This window comes from Oryctolagus cuniculus, chromosome 7, assembly GCF_051225735.1.
Source record: "Oryctolagus cuniculus isolate XC-2025 breed Fujian yellow rabbit chromosome 7, ASM5122573v1, whole genome shotgun sequence".
Classification (NCBI taxonomy): Eukaryota; Metazoa; Chordata; class Mammalia; order Lagomorpha; family Leporidae; genus Oryctolagus; species Oryctolagus cuniculus.
This window is the reverse complement of record NC_142873.1, coordinates 142,187,190-142,211,063: the sequence shown is the minus strand read 5'-3', so window position 1 is coordinate 142,211,063 and position 23,874 is coordinate 142,187,190. Positions and strand designations below refer to the sequence as shown.

Here is a 23,874-nt window from a genome sequence, read left to right as displayed (position 1 = left end):
GGGCTGAGGCACTACAGTGTTCCTCTGGTTCTGGCCCTAACTGCCTCTCGGTCACCCAGGGGAATTCTCAGTCCCTGCCTCAAGGAGTGCAGCTGGGGGGAAGAGAGTGAGCAAGAGACCTGGGGAAGGGAGGGTAGATCAGAGCAGAGGAGAAAGGGGGAGGGGAGGGGGAGGGGGAGAGAGATGGAGGGGGAGGGAGGCTGAGGAAAAGGTGGGCAGGAGGCAGAGGAGAGGGAGAGGTACCATCTCTCCATAACCAAGGGGCAGCCTCCAAAGCCCACAGCAGGTCCAGCCTCCAGAAACAGTCCCAAAGGGCCAAGGCCACCTTTCCCCGCCCCCACCTCCTCACATACTGAGGCTGGAAGGCTGCATCCCCTCCTGCCCACTGCTCCCTGCTGTCACACTCCACGCCCTCTTCTCCCAAGCTTGGTGGTCACATGAGCAGGGGGCTGGGGAGAAAGGACATGGTGTGACAACAAGGGAGAACTAGAAATAAAACAGATCCAGGATGTGTGAAAGCAAGGGAAAGCAGCAATGTAGCAAAGTCAGAATTTGGGGAAATGAAACAAAGTACCATGTGTGAGAGTGTGGGGAGGGAGATGATGTAATGGGGGATTAGCAGCTGCAACAATGTATCCAAGTGAGGGCTCCAAGGAGCTAACCATGTAACCCTGCGGGGAAGCAGACACTGGGAAGCCATTTAACAGACCTGGGGCTTGGCAGAGAAACCCACCAAGTAGAAGAGGAGCAGAGCCAGGGAAGCTGGAAGAGGAAGGCGGGACAGAGGGTGCTGAGGAGGGGCTCTGCATGTTTGGGAGCTGGGAGGAGGGGACATCAGTGCTGGGCTCTGGCAGATGAGTAGGAGTTCCCTGGAGAAAGAACAGTCCACGGAGAGGGAACAGCACATGGCAGGCATGAAAAAGAGACAGTGGTGTGCTCTGTGCTCAGGGAACAGCCAGGGGTCTTGGGTGGCAGCAGCGTGGGGAGTACAGGGCAAAGGGATATGGCTAGGAAGCACCCTGAACGCACTGATGGATTTGGCTTAGAGTATTCGGCATAAGGGCATCCATGGAGACTTCCTGGAAGGGAGAGGTAGGAGCTGGGCCTGCATTCAATGTGGAACAGAGACAGGTAAAGAGAAGAAACCTGATTGAGGGGCTGGTGTTCTACCCAGAGTCAGGAGCCTCAGTTCCTGTCCCGACACAGACAGAAAACCCATGGTACAGAACAGACACAGGTGAAAGCTGGCGCAAGATTTAGGTACTTAGCCAGACTAGACCGGCTTCAAGTTCATCTTCTCGGGTCATACACTTGAGTTTGCAATGCACATGTCAGCACAGAGTAGGGCTGATGCACTAGCTCAGACTCTGGGACCACACTGCTGGGGTCCAAGTTTCAACCATGCCACCTACCCGCACTGTGAACTTGGATGAGCTACTTAACTTCTCTGTGCCTTGATTTCCTCTTCCATAACACTGAGATAATGACAGCTCCCTCCTTAGATGGTTGAGGATGGAGTGAGTTTTGTATATTGAGCAAAGTCTTGTGTGTGGCAGGCATCCCTGGGCATAATTCAATGTTCGTAATTGTCCCATCCACTTCTGGCTGCATCTTACTTCAACCCCTCAGGGAGGCAAGACTGCACCCATTTTGCAAACCAACCCACAGGACAGAACTCAAAGTTCACCCCAAGTCCACTGCGGTCTCCCACGCCTAGGTTTTACAACTGTTCAGCCTCAGGACAGCCCAAGGCACAAAGGCCAGGCAGTGCCCAGTGCCTGCTGAATGCATAAAACAGCAGCACCCTAGGGTGGCACCCTGCACCCCACAGGAAGTGTGCTCCCCTCTCCACATCCAGCCAGTGCCCTTCCTCTGGCTGGAAACTGCTGCTTTTAATGGCATTCTAATCTCCTAGGGTATCAGTTCCCTTCCCGCTCTGAGCCTTAGGTTACTCTGGTCCCTCAGCCAATCAACGTGCCTTCATCCTTCAATGCCTAGTTGAAAGAATGCCTCCTCCATGGAGCCCTGCCTGAGTCTCCAGAGCCCAAACCACACACTTGGCCCTTCTCCTGTGGCAGCTCCCTTACCTGGCCGCAAGCATCCTGAGGTCAGAGGCCACACTGAAGCCTCACAGGGCTCCTAGTGCTGGGCATGGGCTAAACACAGAGGGAGCGTCCGTGACTGGCAGGTCAGCAGCGTTAAGACCCAGGAAGCAGAGCCCCTGTCCTGTGCTCCTCCTTTACCCAGAAAGCTGGGCTCACCCCCAGCCTGCAGCCGGCCTGGCCTGGCCTGGCCTGACTGTGGTGGGGTTGGGGAGAGGAGTAGAGCCCCACACGTGGGACAAGGAGAAGGACCCCCCTCACCCTGGCTCGAGAGGAACCACAGGTGGGCCCCGTGGAGGAAGCCGGCTTCACACCCTCTCCCCCCAGCGCCCCACCCCAGGTCAGGCCCTGCCCTTTCTGGCCTCAGTTCTGACAGTTCCCCAAACGTACAGACTGGAAGGGCACCTGGGCCAGCCCATCCAAACTCCCCATTTCACAGATGTGAAAGTAGAGGCCCAGGGAGAGAAAAGCTTGTCCATTCTCATGTGACCAGCTGGTGGCAGCTTCATCTCTGAGATGTGACAATCTTGGAGAAAGTGTAATTAAAACAAAAACAACCAGCCAGCAGTAGATTCCTTTTACCTAGTTGCCAGCTAGAAGCTACCTCCCCAGTGCCTCTCCCAGAATCACTGGCCCTGCTTGACGGAAGAGGTGGTTTGCCCGAATTCATTCTACTGCCAATGGCAGAGCTGGGATTGGAACCTGCCCAGGAGGGGGAGGCAGGGCTGTCCTGAAACCTGACATAGCCAGGACATGCCCACCACAGACACATCTCCCCCCAGCAAGGTGTGGGAGACCCACGGGATACAACTGACCACAGACAGCCCCCAGCACAGAGGCCGGCACAGCAGACACTCAGTAGACAGGCCTTGTCCCGACCCCTCCAGGCCCGTCAGCAGGCACGGGCTCCAAGGTCAGAGACCTGCCCACAGCCTGACCTCGGCAGCCTCTGTGTCCCCATCGGTAAAGTGGGGTAACACCTGCAGCCTCACAGGGCCCCCGTGGGGCATGGCCAGCAGGCACTGGCCACTGGCACTGCCCTTGCTGTCACCTGTGCCTGGGTCTGCCTCACACAGGAGCCCCTTGAGGGCAGGACCCCGGGGGGAGCTGGCTGCAAACCCCCCACCCCCAGGGATGGGCTGGCCCTGAGGAGGGCAGTGGGGGGATGAGGACTACCCCAGGCACCCACCTCGCTGTGCACTCTGGAGAGGGGAACTGTGTAGGTTCCGCCACCCTTCCCCCCAGCTCTCCAGGAGCTCTCCCTACTTAATCTCCATGGCCCCTGTAGGGCCCCCCAAGCTGCTGCCAGGGTGGGGCACAGGTCTAATGAGCGGCCCACAGCCTCCTGGTGCTGGCAATGGGATTGGCAATCAGTTTGCTGCAATTAGGTTTCCAGCTCCGGCTGGTGATTGATTCTAAATTACCCTCATTAAAGTCTGGGCTGGCGGCAGTGATGGGGGAACAGAATGGATGGGGGGGTCAGCGGGCAGGGCAGGGGGTGCAGGAAGCTCTGGGGGAAGCTGAGGCCAAGGCTGACCTCAGGGGGAAGTGACCCAGGACCTGCAGCCTAACAGCCTGGGGCCCCTCCAGAATCAGGAAGAAGACCCAAGCCAGGGCACGCCCAGCCCCTCCCCATCCCAGGAACTCACAGCCGAGAAGGGGACATCTTGACAAGGGGACACCTGGACTCAGGGCTCCACCAGTTCCTGGCTGTGTGAGCTCTGACAGGTGGGTTAACGTCTCTGTGCTGTCTTCTCAGCAAGGAGGCGGCCACCAACCTCTGGGTCAGCAGATGCAAGGGGACCATCGAAGGGTGGAGAACCAGCCCCCATCCTCGGGCAGGGCCCCGGCCATCTCCAGCCATGGCCTGTAGGAGGCAGGCTGTGGGACCTGCTCACCCCAAGATCCTGCAGAAACATCGGCTGCCACCTCCTTCAGCCCAGGGCCAAGGTGCTCCCCAGCCAGGAGGAAAGTGAACAGCACCCAGCGTTACCATGTCCTGGGCTTAGGCTGCAGCTCCAGGGCAGCAAGAGCCTGCACGGTCCGCCCTGCTGTCCCCAGACTGGATCGGAGGCTGCGCCAAATCCCCCCCACGAGCTCAGCACCATGAGACCCCAGGAAGCACCCCCTCAGGGAGTTCCCCACCCCCAGGGTCGCTCAGGATCATTCAAACTGGGGTCCCACACTCTCCAAGGGAAAGCCACACCCCCACCCACAAAAGTGACTGCACAGTCAGACTAGGAGAGGAACAGGCAAAGAACAAAAGCCAAAGGACTCAATGGCAGAACCAGCGCTTGCGTCAGAGCCCACTCCTTGGTTATTTCACTGCTTCATTTATTCCATTACTTCATGTGATTCTTTCCCGAACAACCCTGAGGCCTCCTGTTACAGAGATTGATGCTCAGAGAGGTTAAGTGCACTTGCCAATGTCACACAGCAAGAAACTGGCAGAGCCAGGATCTCAGCCCAGGACTAGTTGGCTCCAGGATTCCTGCTCCTTCTACAGCTTCAAGCTTGCAGACCCCAAAATAGACACAACATCAAGGCCAGGTGGGGTCCTAGGGGTGGGAAGAAGGCACCCTTGACCGGCTGGTATAATGGAGACTGGCAGAAATGGCAGGCCCAGGCCTTCCCTGCGCTCCACGTGAGCAGTCAGGTAGGAAAGGAGCCCAGCCATTTGTGAGGGCCACTCCCACCCCATCCCAGAGCTGGGCCCTGGGCCCAGGCAGCCCAGACTCCTCTGTGATCACAGCTTCCTGTTTGGCACTGAGACTGGGCCTGGTCAGTGGGGGAGGGGAAAGGCTGCCCCTCTGGCCAGGGCTTGCTCTGGAGGGAGGGGGGCCGGAAGTGAGGGCTACCCAGGCTCCTGGAATCTTGGGAGGCTGAGAGCCAAGGCAAATGATGGGGGGTGGGGGTGGGGAGAGGGTGTCAGTCAACAAATACTTTCAGGGAGCCAGCGCGATGTTCCCAGGATGGGAGGGAGCATTATGGGGGACTGAGGCCTGTAACGAGCCAGGTGGTCCCAGGACCAGGCCAAACCCTGTTCCCTGCTGAGACAGGGGCTGGGGGCATGGTGGGAGCAAGCAGCTGGGCCTCAGGCAGCTCCTGGCTCTGGCCACCCTGCCCCCCAGACACCAAATCACAGGGCTCCTGCAGCTGGGCCCCAGCCAGGAGCCACAGCCGCTGCGTCCCTCCCAGATGTGGTGGGACAGCGCCTAGGCGGCTCAGACCGCAGGCCCGCCCTGAGAAGCCCCCAGTGCCTCCCTGGCCATCGGCACACACCTTGGGCTCTAGAGCACTCTGCCAGCCTCACCACTTCCCAGGCCACCTCAGCAAGATAGGACCCAGAGCCCCAGCTTCCTTCTGTCACACATTCCCCCATTCATACATTCGTTCATTCATGTGAGCCATCAGTTCTGGGACAAGTACACAGTGATCCCTGGGGAATTCAGCAAGAAACAAGGCAGCCACAGAGGCTGCCCCAGGAAGCTCTGGTCTATCGGGAAAGCACTTGACACCACTCCCTGCTAGGGGCCCTACCAGGGCACACCCCTCCCGGAGTGCCACTTTTAGGCCAGAAGGAATCCTGGGTGCAAAGGGGCGAAGGTTCAAGGGAGAAGCCAGAATGGACATGGATATGGCTCCACGTAGCTTTCTAAGGGCCACTGGAGACCACAGACAGGCCTGGTGGCCTCTTCAGAGAGGAAGCGCCCAACCCTGGGGGCCTCTGGGGCCACACCAGGGGGAAGGGTGACCACGCAGACCCCTCATCCCAAGGTCCCAACATTTGCCCCTCTCCTATGCACTGGCCACACACAGCCCTCCACAGTTCCAAAGCTCTCCCCCAGGGCCAACGCCGGCATGGCTCAATGGGCTAATCCTCTGCCTTGCGGCACTGGCACACCGGGTTCTAGTCCCTGTCGGGGCGCCGGATTCCGTCCTGGTTGTGCCTCCAGTCCAGCTCTCCGCTGTGGCCCAGGAATGCAGTGGAGGATGGCCCAAGTGCTTGGGCCCTGCACCCTCATGGGAGACCAGGAGAAGCACCTGGCTCCTGGCTTCGGATCAGCGCGGTGCACCGGCCGCAGCGGCCATTAGGGGGGTGAACCAACGGAAAAGGAAGACCTTTCTCTCTGTCTCTCTCTGTCTACTCTGCCTGTCAAAAAAAAAAAAAAAAAAAAAAGCGCTCCCAGTCCATCCCCAGTGAGCCTCAGAGCAGAGGACAGAGCCTTGGGAGGGGGTAGAAGGGTCCTGGGCAGGCCTTTCCCCCTTCTGCAACATGAGCACATCCCAAGCTCCAAGACCACAGGAGAATCCCAGGAGCAAGAGCAGGCACCAGCCAGGAAAGCCCCCTCTTGGCGAGGGAGGTCCCAGAGAGGTAAAGGCACCTGCCTGAGATCACACAGCCAGGACAGAATGGGGACAGGGACATGGAGCTGGCGCCACCCTGCTCCAGCTTCCAGGACACCTCCTGCAGCCCCTCTCACAAACACCACCCCTCTCCTCCAGGCCACTTGGGGTGGGGGTCCCAGGATGCAGGAAAATGCTTTAACGCATTCCACTGCCCCCCAGACTTTTCCAGAGCCGAGCCCAGGGCTTCCCTGCTCCAGGGCTGTCTTGCCCTCAGCTCCCATCCCAGGTGACTCAGATCCCAAGCCATGAGCTGGGAGGAGCAAGCCATCTTCTCCAAGCCCCAACAGAGCAAGCAGAAATGCTGGGAATTCCCAGCTGGAGGCACTGGGCCACTCCACATTCAAACCCAACCCCTCGGCGAGGGCGCTGTCACACATACACCCTGGATGAACAATCCTGCAAGCCAGAGGCCCGTCCCTCTGACAGGTCAGAAAGCCGAGACAGTGCCGACAGTGAGGGCAAGCTACAGCTTGCTCACTCTCACAAGACAACCACTTTCATAGCTTAGGTTCAAACCCTCCTCCTCCAGGAAGCCTGCTCTGACTCCCTCCAGGCTCACTCTTGAAAAGGCCCCCATCTCCTGAGAGCTCACTGGACCTGGGGAGCTCACTTCCTCAGCCCAACACCCCGGTCACAGGAGAGGCGCTGGAGACAAAGGGAGAAACCCCAAACCGCACGGCAGGTGTCTGTCCTGGGAACCCCCTCGTGGTGGGAGCTAACAGGCAGCAGACCCCTGCTGGCAGGGACGGTGGCGCACCCTAGTTCCCAGAGCTGCCGAGGGTTCCCCAACTTTTCACCCTGGCACAGGAGGCTGAGGCCACCAAAGTGGTGTTTCCAAAGGAACCCCTTTCATTCTCTGTTCTGACTCCCCGCGGCCGCCCACCTTCCCCTCCCCACCCCCCCCCATTCCCTACCACAGAATGGCAACTTTGTAACAGAACAAGAAATCAGTCTGTGTGGAGCACTGCCTTTGTGCCGGGAACTGTGCTAAGGGCTTTCCAAGTTAACCCCTTTCATCCGCATCCACTCCCTTGCACAGAGAGGCTAAGTCACTTCTACAGGACCCCACAGCCACAGAGGAGTGAATTCTCACTACCAGGAGTATGCAAACAAGACACCTGTGATCCATTCCAGCCGGGACTTTTGAAAGAATGAAAAGCCAGGATCCCCACCCACCCTGCAAGCGTCTCCGAGTGGTGACTTAGGCAGGCACAGCAGGCAAGGGAGCCCCCTCGGCATGCCCTCACCAGGTCTCTCAGCAGCGAGGGCTTGGCCAAGGGGATGCCTGGAGGCACACACACCCTGACACTCACTGTCATCCTGCCATCCCCAGCCTGGAAGTCCTACAGACAGACAGACATACAGACACACACACACACACACACACACACAGCCCTCCACAGGCACATGGGCGGGCGAACCCTCCCACCACCACACCACCTTCCTGCCTGCCCTGCCCCAGCCACTGCCCATCTTGGTCTACCCCAGTCCCTCCTGCTACAGGCAGCACTCTCTGCGTGTCGCGTGGCATCTCTGGCAACCAGGCCCCACCCATTAACCCTCTGCCTCCCTGGCCACGGGAGGCACAAGAGGGACCAGGTCCCTCCTCTTCAGCTGAGGCGTGAGAAGATGTGAGGCTGCAGAGGGACACCCCCAGCCTCGGGGCCTCGGGCGTTTGCTTGCTCTGCTACCCAGCATTGAGCCCGAAGCACATCACACCCACCTCATGCTCACATCCCGGGCTCCTTGCCTTGCTGAGGCCCTACTATGCACCGGGTCCTTGAATGCTCTCATTTAATTCCTTCTACCACCTCCTGGGGTGAATCACCAGCCTTCCTTCCATGAATAAGGAACAGTTGTTCAGGGAGGGACAGGACTTGCCCTGGGTCTAAAGCGTTTTTGTCCTGCCGCTCATTTTCACACCAGTGGACACATGATCTCATTACTCTGCACTCTCCCGAGACAGTGCTAATAGCTCCATTTCGCAGAGGGCAAAACTGAGGCTCAGAGATGTGAGATGCCATGCCCAGGATCACATCAGGAACATAGGACCAGGATTTGAATCCTGGACTATGTGGGACTCCAGTCTTTAATGTTAAGGATGTAAACGTAGCTGAGAAAGCGACCCTGGCGGCTGGGCGGGGCTGGGCTGGGCATAGGCCCCTCCCTCTTCCCTCACCTGCTCATGGGCCATGAGGCATCCAGGTCACCGGGCCCCTCATGCAGGTGGTCACTCAGCACTCCCCCTGTCCCTAGCAGACATCCCCCAGGTGGTAAAGGCTGGGCAGGGACCTGTCAGTTGGGGAAGCGACCTTGGGGTCCCTGCTGTCCTGTTTTTCTGACCACAAAGAGGTGGAGGGGGGTGCCTGGGAGGCCTGGGTCCTTTTCAGCCTGGGGGAATGGAGCCCCAGCCCAGAACCTGGCCACGTGCTCCCCGCACCCGGGATTCCCTGACGACCTGGGTCCCTCCCAAGGGGGTGTGGTCCTTCCTCCTGCTCCAGGGATGGAGCTGGAGCACAGCTCAACCCCACGGCTGCTGTGGTCACTCTAAGGGACACTCAGGGGTCACCTGTCACACACTCACGTCTGTCTGAACACACTTGGGCCCCTCAGGAGTCTGGGTCCCCTGTCCAGGGTCACGCCCGCCCCTGCATGCACACCCATGTAGCGCTCACACACACTCACATGCACATGCCCCCCACAGAGCTCCTTCCCCACCCCCGCAGGCACACACAGCAGTCACTGGCCCACGCCATGCCCAGTGGGTCACCCTCACCAGACCTCACAGGCAGGAGGGCACGGCGGCACCAGTGGGGGGTGGGCACAGCTTGCAGGACACACCCCACAGCCCCGGCGTCCACTCAGGGGTGGACACACACACAGGGTCGCCCCACTCACCCCCTCCGGTCACCTTCACCAGTGACCCTCTGCCAGTGTCCTGCGGGTGGGGACCTGGAGTCCCAGTGCCCCCTCCCCCAAGACAAGGAGGCCACCAAACCTCCTGAGCAGACGCGGTCTGGGCACACCCACGAGGCAGAGCCCAGCCCACTCCAGCCCCAAGACACACCCAGCCCCCAGGACCCACGCACAGCGACCCCAGCCCACCACCCCTGCCTCTCAGGTTGGGCAGGGCTCCCAATGCGGCCCCGCTGAGGCGTTCACAGAGCCCCGGGGGGCGTGGGGAGAGCCTTGCTCTGCTCCTGGGGTCCCAAAGGGAAAGGAGAGGAGCCCCCCAAGAGCGACCGACAGCGGGGGGTAGCCTCCCCCAGGATGTCAGCGGGGGGAGGGGGTGGGGGGCAGGCAGCGGGGAAAGGGTCACGGGCGAGGGCTGGCAGTGGGGGAAGGGTCCGGGGCTGCAGCCCGTGGACAGGCGGGGATCCTGAGCACGGGGGTGCGGGTGGGGCGGGGGTCAGGGGCAGGGGCTGAGGGTCGCGGGCAGCGGCGGAGGCGGGGGCGGGAGTCCCGGGCGGGGGGTGGGGGGCGCGCGTCACTCACCCCCGCGGCGCGCCCCGCCAGCAGCAGCAGCAGCAGCGGGGGCAGGAGCAGCCCGCGGGCCCCGGGCCCGGCCGCGGCCCCGGCCCCGGCGCCTGCCCCGTGGGCGGCCCCGGCACGGTGCGGCGGCCCCGGCTTCATGGCGGCGGCGGCGGCGCGGGCGGCGGGCGGCGGCGCCTTTGTTCCCGAGGCGCGGCGCGGGGCGGCTGCTCGGCGGCGGCGCGGCCCGGCGGCTGGAGCGACGCGCGGCTCGGCTCGCGGCTCCGGCTCGGCGGCCCGGCTCCGCCTCGCAGCTCCGCGCCCACAGCGGCCGCGCCCGCAGGAAGCGTGCGCCGCCGCCGCCGCCGCCGCCGCTGCCGCCGCCGCCGGGCCGCCCCCAGCGCGGGCGGAGCGGGAGGAGGGGCGCGGGGCGGGGCGGGCCCGAGCGCCCCCCGCGGCCGCGGTCCCCGGCTCGGCCCGGCCCCCAGCGCCCCGCGCCCCGCCGCAGGGTGGGCGCTCGGAGCCCGGGAGCCGGGCCGCCCCGCGGAGCCTCATCCCGGAGCACGGGGTCCCGCGGGACGCGTGTCCTGGGCTCCCCGGCCGCGGGCATGGCTCTTTTTCAGGTCCTGGTGGACGGGTGGCGTCACAGCCCCGCCCTCGGGGGCCCCCACTCACAGGTCTCTCCCAGCACCCTCTCTCCCACCCTCACCCCCACCCACCCTGCGAGTCCACGGTGGGGACCAGAGGTAGCCGGGACGTCAGGCCTGGTCGGGACTGGGTGTCCCCAGGCGCACTGGCGCGCGCTGACTTGTGGGCGCTGTCCTGGGGACCTGCGGGAGAAATGCCCCAAACACCTGGAGGGACACCTGCCTGCCACCAGCTGTGTGTCCTCAGGCCAGCGCCAGCTCTCTGAGAGGAGCCCCATCCCCGGGAGAATGGAGGCCTCCCCCTCCCCGGCAGGCCCGGGGGAGTTCCCCTCGGTGGCCACGGAGCCTGTGGTGGTGGTGGTGGTGGCTGCACACTTGGTCCCCTTGCTTCAGAGGCGTCTGATGCTCCACGCTGTCTTCCTTATTCAGGTCTCCAAGGCTCGCGAGATCCAGGAGGGCAGGGTGGTGGGCGTCCTCCAGGGACCTGGCGGTAACGAGTGTCCAGGACACATCTGTCACCTGGGCTCCCCTCTCCGCCAGGTGTTGGCGTGGTGTGTGGGGGAGGGGACACACATCTATTAAACCCCAACAGGAGCCCAGACCCCAGACTCCTTCCTGGTCTCCGTCGTTCCTCCCAGGAACCCTGTGCTGTGCATAGCTCCACTTCTTGGATGGGAAAACTAAGGCTCAGAGCAGAGGTGTTTGGCAGTGTTGTCAGGGGTGGGGCCTGAGCCGCATTCCTCTCCCGTCCCTGCGTCCCAGCAAGGAGCACTCAGGGCCAACCATCAGGAAGTAGGAATTGGATGAAGTTGAAACTGGGGCAGTCCCCTCAGGACAGAGGGACCCAAACCACGGTGAGTGGGTAGTCAGGGAGGGAGGGGTGGCCATGGGGTAACAGACGTGGAAGCCTCCAGGGTCTTTGGTGTCCTGTGGGGCCCAAGGGACAAAGTTCAGGTGGGCTGAGCGAGAGGGAGGGAGGGGAGCCCTGTCCCAGCCGGTGTAAGGCCAGGCTGGCTGCCACTGGGCAGAGATCCCGGAGAGAAGGGAGACTTTCCAACTCTGAGATTCAAAATCTGTAAGAATCTGAGGGCTCAGCCTCTGGGAACTCCGGCCCCAAGTCGTCCAGAATCCTGGTCGGTGTGCACCGTGGGGAGAGGCTGCTGGGGCCCAGAGGGCGGGGAGCGGCTTGGGGTTGGAGAGTCCTGGCTCCAGGCTGGACAAGGACCTGGGTTCAAATTGCAGTTCTGTGCCGGTTATGAACCATGTTACTCTGGCTGTGTGACTTCCAGACTCTAGCAGAGAGACTGTGCAGGGCTCGTGCGTTCATTCAGCAAATACAGACCGAGGGCCTACTGTGTGCCAGGCCAGGTGCCAGGGTGACTGTGGCTCCCACAGAGGTGACGGGGACTGTGCTCAGGAAGCAAGGGCCCCAGGGGTCCAGTAGGGATCCGGGGCGGGGAGGGATGCACAGCCCCAGGGACCAGACAGGTTCTGAGGGACCCCCAAGGGCTGCCGACGTCAGGGTGGTGGTGACAAGAGGCTGGCCGGCAGCTCGGAGCTGGCCAGAGAGGGCAGTGGCTACTCCAGAAGGCACAGAATAGTGGCCTGTCTTGGAGGAAGCCCAGGAGGGCAGTCCGCACGCACAGGGTGGGCGGCGAGCATGGCCCTGATGCAGAGGCTCCAGCCAGCTCCAAGGCTCCTGCAAGCCACAGCCCCAGCTCCCAGACATCCTGGGGAGGAGGGCGGAGAGGTTGGAGGCTGTTTGGCCAGGCCAGGAGCGCCATCTGCTGTCCTCAAAGGCACTGGTCACAGCCTGAACTGAACCAGGTAAGTCTGCATCCCAGAGGGTCTCCTCCAGCTCCCCAGCCCCTGCCATGGGACCGCCGGGAGTTCACAGATGCACCTGTTCGCCTAGCCTCGGGGGCATAACGTGTCCATACAATCTCTCCTCACATGCACCTGGCCTTCCAGCCGCAGCCCAGCACGCCGGGGCTCTCACTTCACCAGGCCATCACTGCGCACACAGGTACCTGGTGCCTCCCCTCCCTGTGTGCCTCACTTGGCCCCTCAGAATATGCACTGTCTCCTCTAAGAAACCTTCCTGACTCTGTCAGCACCCTGATCACACTCATCCTGCACTCCTCATCCTGTTCTTAGTCTCCACTGTGTCATCCAGAAGTGGGGAGCACCTCTCGATGGACAATAACCGTAGAGCTCAAATGGGGTTGATTATGTGCCAGGCACTCTGACCTTGTCCCCATTTCCCCAATGAGGCAGTTAGGAGAGGTGCCTGAGGCCCCATGGCTGGAAGTGGGAGCCATGATCCCGACCCAGGCTAAGGGTCACCCCGTGGTGACAAGTACAGGGGTGTGCTGGGAAGTATTTCATGAATGAATGAGTGGAAGAAGGGAACTAATCATCGCAGGACACACAGCCACCCTCAGGTGTCTCAGAAGCAGCCTGGCACCTGGATACCCCCTGCTCTGTCTCACCCCTCTCACACCACCCTGTCAGATCTCTCCGCACCCTCGACTGCACAAGGCAGCATGGTGCCTCTGGGCACCACTCAGGTGGCCCCGGGGTGCCGCATTCAGAGTTGCACCCCCCCCAGTTCGGCACGTGGGGTGCTCACTGCCTGTCCCCTGACTCCACCTGCCCCTAGAGGGTGGGCTTGGGCGATGGGCGGGGACGTTCCTGTGTGTTGAGTCCTTGCACTTTGCCAGGCATGCCTTCGTTCCTTCCTCCCCCCAGGCCTGTGAGCAGACAAACGTGTGCCTGCCCGCTGGGCTGACAACAGAGCTACACCTGCGTGTGCTTCACCCCGCCCCCGCTTCACAACTGGGCATCCGGGGCTCAAAGAAGTGCGTAACTCAGCCCATGTCCCACGGCCAGGAGGTGGGCAGGCCAGGATGTGAATGGAGGGTTTGATGACAGAGCCCTGGCTCCGAACTCGGTGCTGGGCCCCCCTCTGCGGGCTCAGGGGACTTCGTGCTGCTAGCACAAGCACCAGGGCCCTCTCTACTCAAGGCCACCACTGGGCTTGGACAAGGAGTTCCTGTCTCCCTCAGCAGCGGCCCCCACCTCCGCCATCCTCCTCCGCACCCCCAGCTGCTCCCACCACGACCCCCCGGCTTGCCCAAGGAAGTCCAAGTGATGGCAGTCCTGGGGGTCAGGGACCCTAAACCCTCAGAAACTGAAACAGGATCCTGGCAAGAGGGCTCGGGGCCCGAAGGGTCCACAAAGCCTCCTGCAGAACCGGGGCAGACGTGCACTGGGTGCTGCCTTGGTGAGTGGTGGCTCACCCATGGGTGGCTGCCGCGAAGGGCTGCAGGGGTAGGCTGGGGCACCCACGGCAGTGACAGCCAGCCGTGGCCTCCACCCCGTGGGGCCTCCCTCTGCGGAGAGCCCCTGGCCCACCCCAGAGTCCCAAGTCACCCTGTATGCTGGCAGGTCCTTGCAGGACCAGGGGCTGGGCACATGGCTGCCTGGCAGGGCTCAGGATCTGAGCGCCGCCTCGCCTAGGTCCGTTGGCTGGAGGTTTGCAAACCATGGTGCCCAGAGGTGTGGGTGGGAGGCAGGGAGCAGGTCAGACCCCAGCAGAGCCCGTGGCGCTGTTTGGTCCTGTGCCAGGCCAGCCCTGAGCAGGGGTGCCTGAGGCGGGAGGAGGGTGGAAGTGAAAACAGGGTGAAGTCAGCTAGTGGAGTGTGAAGCTGCTACAACCTGAGGGTTTCAGGGTCGTGACTACGAAATGGGGACCAAGGTGAAGCAGGGGCTGAGGGGCAGGCGCTAGGCACAGCGTTTGAGACACCACTTGGGGTGCCTGCACCCCGTTTGGGGCTAGCAGGGATGCAGGCTCCCATCTCTGCTTCCCCTTCCAGCTCCTTGCTGATGCACAGCCTGGAAGGCAGAGGTGATGGCCCGAGTGCTTGGCCACCTGCCAGCCATGTGGGAGACCCAGGACAGAGTTCCTGGGTCCTGCCTCCCCTGGCCTAGCCCTGGCTGTTGTGGGCATTTGGGGAGTGAACCGGTAGATGGGAGACCTCTGTGTGTTGGTCTCTCTTTCTTTCAAATTGAAATAATCAAAGGGCAGGCTGTGCAGAAGAGAAGCCTCAAAGCCTCATTCAGCTTCATTGCTCTTACAGCAGACTTGCCTGCGAAGGAAGCCCATGGCCCGGCCAGATACCCTTGACCTGGTCCAGCAAAGCTGGAGGGGGCGGCAGAGAGGCTCCGTGGTGGGGCACCTCCCGGTAGTCACAGAAGGCAGACCTTAGAGATGCCGTCCCCGGGAGCCGCGCCAGCTCAGAAGGCAGCCTTCGAGGTCTGCAGCTCCAGATTAAGGCCATCAGTGTCCAGTCAGGAGGCTGAGAACATTCCAGGACTGGTTGCTATGACTGGGACAGGGCACGTGGGACTTTGTCCTTTCCACATCACCAGCGAGCACACCGAAGCTTGCAAAGGGGACGTCCAGGTCCAAGGTCACACAGTCTGTGTGTGGCAGAACCAGCACAGTCACCGGCACTGCTTGGCCCATAGCTTCCTTCCACCCTGGCTTCCCCTGGCCCCATGGCTCTGTTGCTGCAAAGACACTTGGGATAGGACCTCCCCCAACAGAATCCTCACCAAAGGCCACAGGTCGCCCCACTCCATGGTCACAGGACTAGGGAGCAGGGAGGGGGGAAGGAAGGGGAGGGGAGTGAGAGATGAAGATGGGGGGGTGGGGAGGAAGGAGAAGATGGGGGAGAACAAGAGGTGAGAAGGTGGAGGGGTGGAGGGGAGGAGGGGGCAGGCAGGAGTGGGGAGGAAGGTGCTGCATCATTCCTGGGACTAACTGGCGCATTTGGGGTCACTCTCCTGGTAGAGGAAAAAAGCCTCCCTAAAAATATACTTGCTTTCTCACCTCATGTTGGGGCCAGAGCAGCCCAGGTGCCTTCACCCATGAAGGGGAGGCACAGTGACTTGGGCCTGGGGTGCCTGACTTCCAGGTCACTTTCCCCACCTGAGCACCGCTGTCCCTGTTGGCTCTGGCATTCAGATCTCAACCATGGGCTCAGAGCTGAGGCAGGAAACACAAGTACCTACACTCAGGTAGGACAGATGCTGCTCCGCCCCCCAACTCTGTTCCTGGGTAGGCTTCTCCCTCGGCCCACCCCAGCCTCCTCTGTAGAGGGTCAGATCCCGGAACCTGCAGGTGGCCCTCTGGAGTCAATCCCGGGTCTGCCACTTCCTCCCATCCAGGCGAAGCGATGGCTGCCAGGGCTTGAGGGAGGTGAAGAGGGAAACGCCAGACAGCAGCCAACTCTGGGCTAGGCCCCTGGTCACAGCGCGGCCGGCCGCGCGGTTTTGTCCGTCTGTCTTGAGAAGTGGAGAGACAGAGAGAGGCAGAGCTTCCCTCCCACCCACTGGCTCAGTCCCCAAGTGCCTGCAATGGCCAAGGCTAGGTCAGGGCTGGAGGCAGGTGCCCGGAACTCCACCCAGGTCTCCCACGCGGGCAACAGGGACTCCAGTATCGGTGCCACCAGGGCTGCCTCCCAGAGCCTGCAGTGGCCAGAGCCAGAGCCGGGGGCCAGAGCTGGTGGTGAACTCTCAACGTGCTCGGCTTGGGGACGCAGCCGTCTACGGGGCCAGGCAACATGCCCGCTCCAGGCACTCGTTGTAAGCCAGCCTCTCCTGTACACCCCAGGCCTGAGGAACCAGAGACAGAGGCCGAGGCCCCTCTAGGGGCTGCCCCTGGGAGTCCCTGGACCGCACCTGCCCAGGACTCTGGGAGTCCCAAGATCGGCTGGGGTGAGGAGGCAGCAACAGCTCTGCAAGGTTCTCCCCCACCCCAGCCTGGGTCACAGGGCCACGTGTGGCCCAAGGAGCCGGCCTCTGGCTCACCTATGCCAGTCCCTGTGCTGCGGCTCGGTGGCCGTTGCTGCATGGCTAATGACCTCCACACACAGGGCTCCAAGCGGCTCATATACTCACCTTCTCACACTCTTCCTGGGGCTCAGGAACTCGGGAGCAGTGCAGGTGGGGGGCTGCGGCAGGGGATCTCGGGAGGCCCCAGTCAGGGTGGCAGCCCACATGGCGGTTGGTTGGACCCTTGGCCTCCCAGATGGCCGCCGGGACAGGTAGATCCTGGCTTCTGGCAGGACTCGGTTCCTCACCATGGAGACCACACTATAGGGCTGCCTGGCTGCCCCTGAGAGACAGTGGTTGGCTTCTCTCCCAGGAGCCGGAAGTGACTGTGGGGCCTCTCCTTAGAAGCCACACTGCAGCCGCTGGCAATATCCAATGGAACCTCTCAGGAGGCCAACAGAGCAGAGAGCCATCAGTAAGGACAGTAACAAGCCCTAATATGACTTCCTGTGCACCCAGCCTTGTGCCAACAGGCATCCAGGGAAGTCCAGGGAGCAGAGATATTATTATCCCATTTTACAGATGAAGAATGGAAGGGAGAAGAGGGCAGACAACTCACAAAAGACACACAGGGCCAGGTGCAACTGGCATTAAAAGCTGTGGCCCCTAAAAAGCCTTGGAAGATTGGGCTGTCGGGGGGCTTGGTGGTTGAGTCAGGGAGGTAGCCCCAGAAGGAGGCATGGGGCTCAGGCACAGAGCTCTGTGAGAACAGACCCGCCCCTCACTCCCCGCTGTGACAGCTGGGGAAACCAGTGCTCAGGGACGTCAGTGACTTACCAGAGGTCACGAGTCAAAGGCAAAGCAAGTGCCTGTAAGGCAGATGGGTGACCTCGTCCTTCACCCTCAGCGTTGAGGGTCTAAGTGTATCCCTATGGATTGAGCAGTCTATGGGGTGGGGGGAGAGGAGGAAGGGCAGATGCCAGACCTCTGGGACCCTAGAGCCAGGGGAAAGCCTGACCTTGGGCAGTGGGTCCCTAGACTTCCATGGTGGTTACTGAAAGCAGCAGCACCCTCGTGTGGCTACAGCTGGTAATTACATAAAGCCACTACCCAGCCCCACAGGGTGCATCTGTCTCCAGAGCGTCTACTCACTGGGAGCCTCCTAGGACAGCCATTCCTGGGCTGATGGGGGTGGTGAGAGCAAGGCAGCATGGACAGAGCACTGGACTGGGAACAGGAAACCTCAGGTCAAACCTCACTTGGGTATTGACTCTGTGTGCAACTTGGGTTTCAAACTCCACATTTGTATAATGGGTAGCAACACTCACCTGCACTTTCCTCCCTAAGGCTTTCTGGAAGCCTAAAGGAATTAGAGCTATGTAAGTGCAAAGCACTGTGACCAGGTAAAGGGTTACTGCCAAGGCTGTGTGAGGAATGCATCTTGGGGGGACCCTGGAGGAGAGCCCAAGAGCACGGGTGCCACTGGTGGCTTGGGGCAGACTTGGTAATAGCAAGTAGCGATGGTCAGATGGGGACACGGATGGACATGGAGAGCACAGTCATGTCCCAAGAGGCTCAATTCTACAGAGGGAGGGAAGGCTCTGCCCCGACTCCACCCTTCCACAAGATGAGCTAAGGGGGAAGCCCCAGGCCCAGGGCTGGTTTGACCCAGAGGTCTGCATCAGAACCCACAGCCCACTTCCACCTCTCTGCAGTGGGCACGAGCACATTCTTTGCAGGGCCGCTGCGAGAAAACCTACAGACCACCTCTGGGAGCACGGAGCAGAGTTGGCTCTCAGTGGCTTCCCCTAAGGAGCAAGGGTGGTTGTGTTCACTGGAATCCGGCACAGGCAGAGGAGTGATGCCAGGGGGACCAAGAGGAGGTGGCTGATTTCCACACTGTGCTGGGCATGCATCATTTCATCTCATCCTTCATCTCATCCACGGGCCTGGGCACTATTTCCTGTTTTATGCAGAAGGGCCCTGGGTCTCACAGAGCACCCACATTTCAAAGGGTTGCAGCCAGGGTGGGGGAGGCAGTTGGAATTAAACCTCAACCTGTCTATCTCAGAAGCCTCTGCAGGCCTCAGACACAAGGCTCAAAATAAGGGGTGGGGCGGGGGGTGGCAGTCACAGTTTGAATAGTTCCTGGCTCTGCTACCAAGAGACACAGAGAGCCCGTTCCCTGCAAGAGCCCTGGAAGCCCCGCCCCCAGATGCTCCCCCGCCCCCGCCCCGCCTTCCTGAAGGAGGAACTGACCTCACAAAGGCTGTCACTCTCACAAGGTCCCAGGTGGTGCACGGATGGAAGCAAACCCAAGCCCACAAGCCTCGGGTCTGGGAAAAGCCTCAGAACCGACTTCCCATTGTGGAAGGCCACCTTCCTCATCCACCTCCAGCAAGCACCCGCAACTGCGGGCGAGGGCAGGCGAGCACCACTGCAGACTGCAGAGCTCCCGCACAAAGCTGGGGCGGCCACTGCAGCGGGCGGTGAATGGGAATGGGCCTCGCGGGCAGCCACCCCAAGAATCCACCTCCAGGCCCAAGCGGCCTCTCTGGCCGGGCCCACGCCATGCTTGCTGACACTGACCAAGGCCTCAGTGGCAGTGACTGTCAAAGCTGCCTCTGCTGAGGCAGGGAAGGTGGTGGCAGCGGGCACCGCCAATGGGCACCTGCACGAGCGTGAGCCTCCTGTGTGAGCTGGAAGAGGAGTAAGCCAGGACACTGGAGCAGCCTGCGCTGGCCTCCATGTGTGGACTCATGCTGGCAGGGTGCAGTCAGAAGTGGCCCAAACACAGCCAAGGAAAGGGGGAGCCGGAGCAGCCCGGACAGCCCGACCTGTGCCTCACCTTCCATGCGCAACATCTGAGATTCCCAGTACTTTTCAAAGCTAAACGCCAGGGCTCTCAAATCCCGGAGGCCAGGAAGGCGAGAGAAAAGGAAGGAAGAGCACCCGGGAAGTGCAGCCGAGCCCCAGGCCTGGGCTGTGACAGACTGGGTGCACACTCAAGGAGGTGCTGAATGCTTTGTTTTTTTAACATTAGTGGGAAATCTGGGCTTTTATGTGAAATATCTGATTGTGAAAGCACTAGACAGGTCTGGACCCTGCATCTCTGCGTCACAATGGACTCAGTCTTCAGTCTGATGGCCCTGCCTTATTCCAACCCCCTCCCCATTCCCGCTCCAAAACCAAACCAAACCAAACCAAGCAGAGAAAAAGGCACAAGAGCTGTTCTGGGGCACTCCAACGCAGCAGGAGGAGTTAAAACAAACACAGACCAGATTCCAAAGTTCTGTATTTTTCAAAATAAAGATCACACGTTGTTTAGAGACAATCTACACAAGAGTTACAAAAAATAGTTGCCCAGGCATAAGCATACACAGGTTTGTTAATTATACACATATGGTTACAAGTGTGCTTGCAAAAAAGTTCATTGGAAATATACACAAGGCTCTGGAAATGTACACCGCGTAGTGTTACAATTCTATATTCAAACAAGGAAAATTGACAGTATGTTACATTCACTTACAAGTAGACAAAATGCAAAATACAGTTCATCTTCTGTACAAAAAGGGAGGGCAATTCACACTTTACAAGGTGGGAGGGGCTCCGAAGGAAAGGAAGGCTGGGGCAGGGCTGAGCTTCTGCACATCCTTCTGACTGTCACCAAATAAGCAAAACATTACCTTTTCAGGGTAAAAAAAAAAACCACTAGTGTGAACTAAATCCATCTCGAATAACATTTAGAAAGGCTCTTTCTACTGTCTGACTAACTGACAAATAAAACCAAGCTATCCTTTTCTTTTTAAACATTGACTAGGCTGTATAAAGAACATTTATTCCTTCAAAAGAAAAAAAATTTACTTCTGGTTGAAATTACAATTTACAATATACAACACTATATGCTACGACCATAAAAGGTATGAATATACACTGGATGCACAGGGCTGGCTAATTCTCTTTTCTTACCAAAAAACGTGTTTATGTTGATTCAAACTTCTCCACATTTACATTACAGGTATACAAATGTACAATTGTACAATCAAAAGTATGTTCGACTACTAGGGTACATTATAGATACAGATTAGACATCAAAACAAGAAAATACTACAAATTTGTATATATGCAAAGTCTACACCAAGTATACACTATATATTTATAGAAGCAAGACCAAAAGCAGAGTTGGATTTTTTTTTCTCATGCTAAATAATCAGATTTTGTCTTTCAGTGTTAACAGAAAAAACCCAACAGGCAGTAACCCACGAGCCCGGCGGGCCGACGAGGCCGCGCTGGGCGTCGCCTCCCTCACAGCGCACACCGCACTTCCAGAGCACCTGTCTGAGACCATTTTCAGAAGCTCCAGAAACCCACTGTCATCAACCCAAGCTTTAGCAACTCTGAAATGCTTTTCATCATATAGATATATGTATATATATATGTATATTTTTATAAACAGTGTTAAATGCCAGTTTGGGATCATGTAACTAAAATTCAAACTTTTCAGGTTTTTTTGTTTGTTTTTGTTTTTTACTAAAATGAGGAGTTGGGGAAGCTATTTGCAAAACTTGCCGATGAGGCAAATGAGTTAAAAACTTTTTTTTTTTTTTAAACTTTTTTTTGTTAAACCAACCACCCTGAAAGTTTCCGCATGGGGAATATAGATACAACATTGAACAAAATAGGCGGCCTTCCATGTACACTGGTTACCTATGTACAAGTACCCTATACACCAGTAAAACAGCAGGGCAATCAGTCAATTAAAAAAAATAATTAGTACATGTTATGTGTAATAAAATTAAATTTACAAAGGCTTTTCCACTTGTGGATTTGATTCCTGTTTGGAGGAGGGAGCAATCCCGGGGCAACCGTCCGCCCACGTCAGATTCTACTCTAGAACATTTCTGGTTGCTGGTTGGATTTGCCAACGGGCCAGTGAGGTCAACGAGAATGGGAGAGAGGGTACTGTGCCTCAGATAATACCATTAGGGGGGCCACAGATGGGCCCCAAGTCAACACCATTCTTCATGTAGTATTTCTCCAGCTTGGCCAAAATGTGCTTGCCGTAGGTGTACTTGCGAAGGGTGGCGATGTGGGGCCGGATCTGGGGAGGAAGCACAGTTGCTGTTACACTGGCCTGGGAAGAGACTGCGCCGTGCACCTGCGCACACACGCACACCCCCAAAGGGATGCCTTTTCACTGGCTCAGCCAAGGGCCCTGCCTCCCAGTGCCTCAGCAACCCATCAGATGAGAAGCAGCCCCGACCCCGGGCACAAACACAGGATGGCAGGACACTGGCAGCCACAGCCGCTCCTGTGACAGCCCCAGAGAAAAGTGTACCACACCCACTCACCCCTTGCTGGCCCAGACAGGTCCCCCTGCCCATGCCTGCAACCAGGCTCTCCCAAGCCCTGGTTATTTCCGGGTTCCATGAATCCTGAGCTTACCTGATGACCAAGCCACAGATCAGGGGAAGCGAATAGTGACAACAAAAACGATGGACACTATGAGTCATGTGACTATCCCCACTTTACTGACAAAAAATGCGAAGGCAGACAAATCCCTCAGCCAAGGGCAAATGGCTAACAAAGGCTAGCATAGCTATTTACTCTCAAACTGGCTCCCAGCAACGGCTTTTCTCTCCACTGGGCTGTCACGGCACACAGACTGCTCTGGTCTCTCCCACACCCTGCCCAGGCCCTCTTCTGTTCTCTCCCCTGACCGACACCCCTCAGGAAGCCCCGTCCATCCCAGACAAGCCCCCTCTGCTCTCTGAAAAGCTCATGGTACCCTCCACGTCCCTTAACAAGCTTTGGCTTAACTGTTAATCTTCTGACATAGACAATGAAGGAGCCTGACTGCTCCGGAGGGCTCGGTAACTCCTGTCCCAAACTCACACCGGCGTACACAAGCTACCCTGGGCAATGGTACCCAGGAAGATGGCTACTCTGCATTGTGAGCTCCAAGAAAGTAAGCATTTTTGTCCATTCAGCTGTGTCCTCAAAGGAAGGGCCAAGAAGATCCAGACACAACTTCTGCACCCCACACGGGGCACTAGTCTCACCCAGGAGCCCACCTGGTTCTTGGTTCCAATTCTGAGCTGTGTGACCCAGACAAGCTGTCTAACCTCCTCAGACTCCTCTGTAAACAAAAAAGTAACAATGCTAGGCTTTTAATCCGGAGTGTAGTAAGGACTGCGCCTAAGGCTAATCTTCCTCTGCCTACAATGTGAGGGTCAGGATCCCCTTAATTTTGGTAGCTCCCCTTCTTAGTGCATTCACCTCTATCCCTGGGACTGGCACACTGATGAGCACAGCCATTAACCTCCATGCAAAGACAAAACACAAAAACCTCGGCAGCCACCCCCATGGCCGCCAGCACTGTGAACTGGATTCAAGAAGAGGCCAACAGCATTCAACCTGCTCCTTTCTTCACCTTCCCTTCTGCTGAAACAGACAGTGCACTGCGCATCTAAAACAGGGAGGGCTTCCTGGGCTCCGCCCTCCAGCTCTCAGTGCCTGATGCCTCCACCCCTCTTCCATCTCAAAGCCCTCACCAGCTGCTGACACTCACAACGGTGGCAGCTTCCCGTCCACCCTCAGGCAGCCCCTCCTTCAAGTTACACTGTCCGGTGTCCCGGCAGGAATAAGACTTGATATGCAGATGGGACAGTCTCACCCGCCCTACCCAATTAGCTTTACTTTTTTTTTGTTAAAAGATTGAAAAGTGGAGTTACAGAGAGACAGAGAGAGAGAATATCCTCCACCCACTGGTTCACTCCCCATATAGCTGCAAAGGGAGGAGCTGCACCAATCCAAAGCCAGGAGCCAGGTCTCCCACGTGGGTGCAGGGGCCCAAGCACTTGGGACATTTTTTTCTACTGCTTTACTAGGCCACAGCAGAGAGCTGGAACAGAAGTGGAGCAGCCAGGTCTTTTTTTTTTTTTTTTTTGACAGGTAGAGTAGACAGAGAGAGAGAGAGAGAGAAAGGTCTTCCTTTGCCGTTGGTTCACCCTCCAATGGACGCCGCGGCCAGCGCACTGCGGCCAGAGCACCGCGGCCAGAGCACCGCGCTGATCCGATGGCAGGAGCCAGGTACTTCTCCTGGTCTCCCATGGGGTGCAGGGCGCAAGCACTTGGGCCATCCTCCACTGCACTCCCTGGCCACAGCAGAGAGCTGGCCTGGAAGAGGGGCAACTGGGACAGAATCCGGCACCCCGACCGGGACTAGAACCCGGTGTGCCGGTGCCGCAAGGCAGAGGATTGGCCTAGTGAGCCGTGGCTCTGGCCCTAGCCAGGTCTTGAACTGGCGCCCATATGGAATGCTGGCACTGCAGACGGCAGCTCTACCTGCTACGCCACAGCGCTGGCCCCCACAATTCGCTTTATTTCTTCAGTCTATATCC

General features: G+C 58.9%; 2 protein-coding genes across 51 annotated transcripts in view; both read right to left on the bottom strand.

Annotated features, from left to right (window-relative positions):
- SDC3 (syndecan 3) overlaps window positions 1-10,359 on the bottom strand; it is a 34,151-nt gene extending 23,792 nt beyond the window's left edge. The window contains exon 1 of the mRNA XM_051858212.3: window positions 10,008-10,359. Coding sequence (XP_051714172.2) covers window positions 10,008-10,145 — 138 coding nt within the window. The 5' untranslated portion in view covers window positions 10,146-10,359. The remainder of the gene's footprint in view (window positions 1-10,007) is intronic.
- Window positions 10,360-19,748: 9,389 nt separating this feature from the next.
- PUM1 (pumilio RNA binding family member 1) overlaps window positions 19,749-23,874 on the bottom strand; it is a 150,935-nt gene continuing 146,809 nt past the window's right edge. For all 50 annotated transcript variants that reach the window (XM_070078873.2, XM_089301130.1, XM_017346521.4 and 47 more), the window contains one exon: window positions 19,749-21,572. In XM_070078873.2, the coding sequence (XP_069934974.1) occupies window positions 21,441-21,572 (132 nt within the window). In that variant the 3' untranslated portion in view covers window positions 19,749-21,440. The remainder of the gene's footprint in view (window positions 21,573-23,874) is intronic.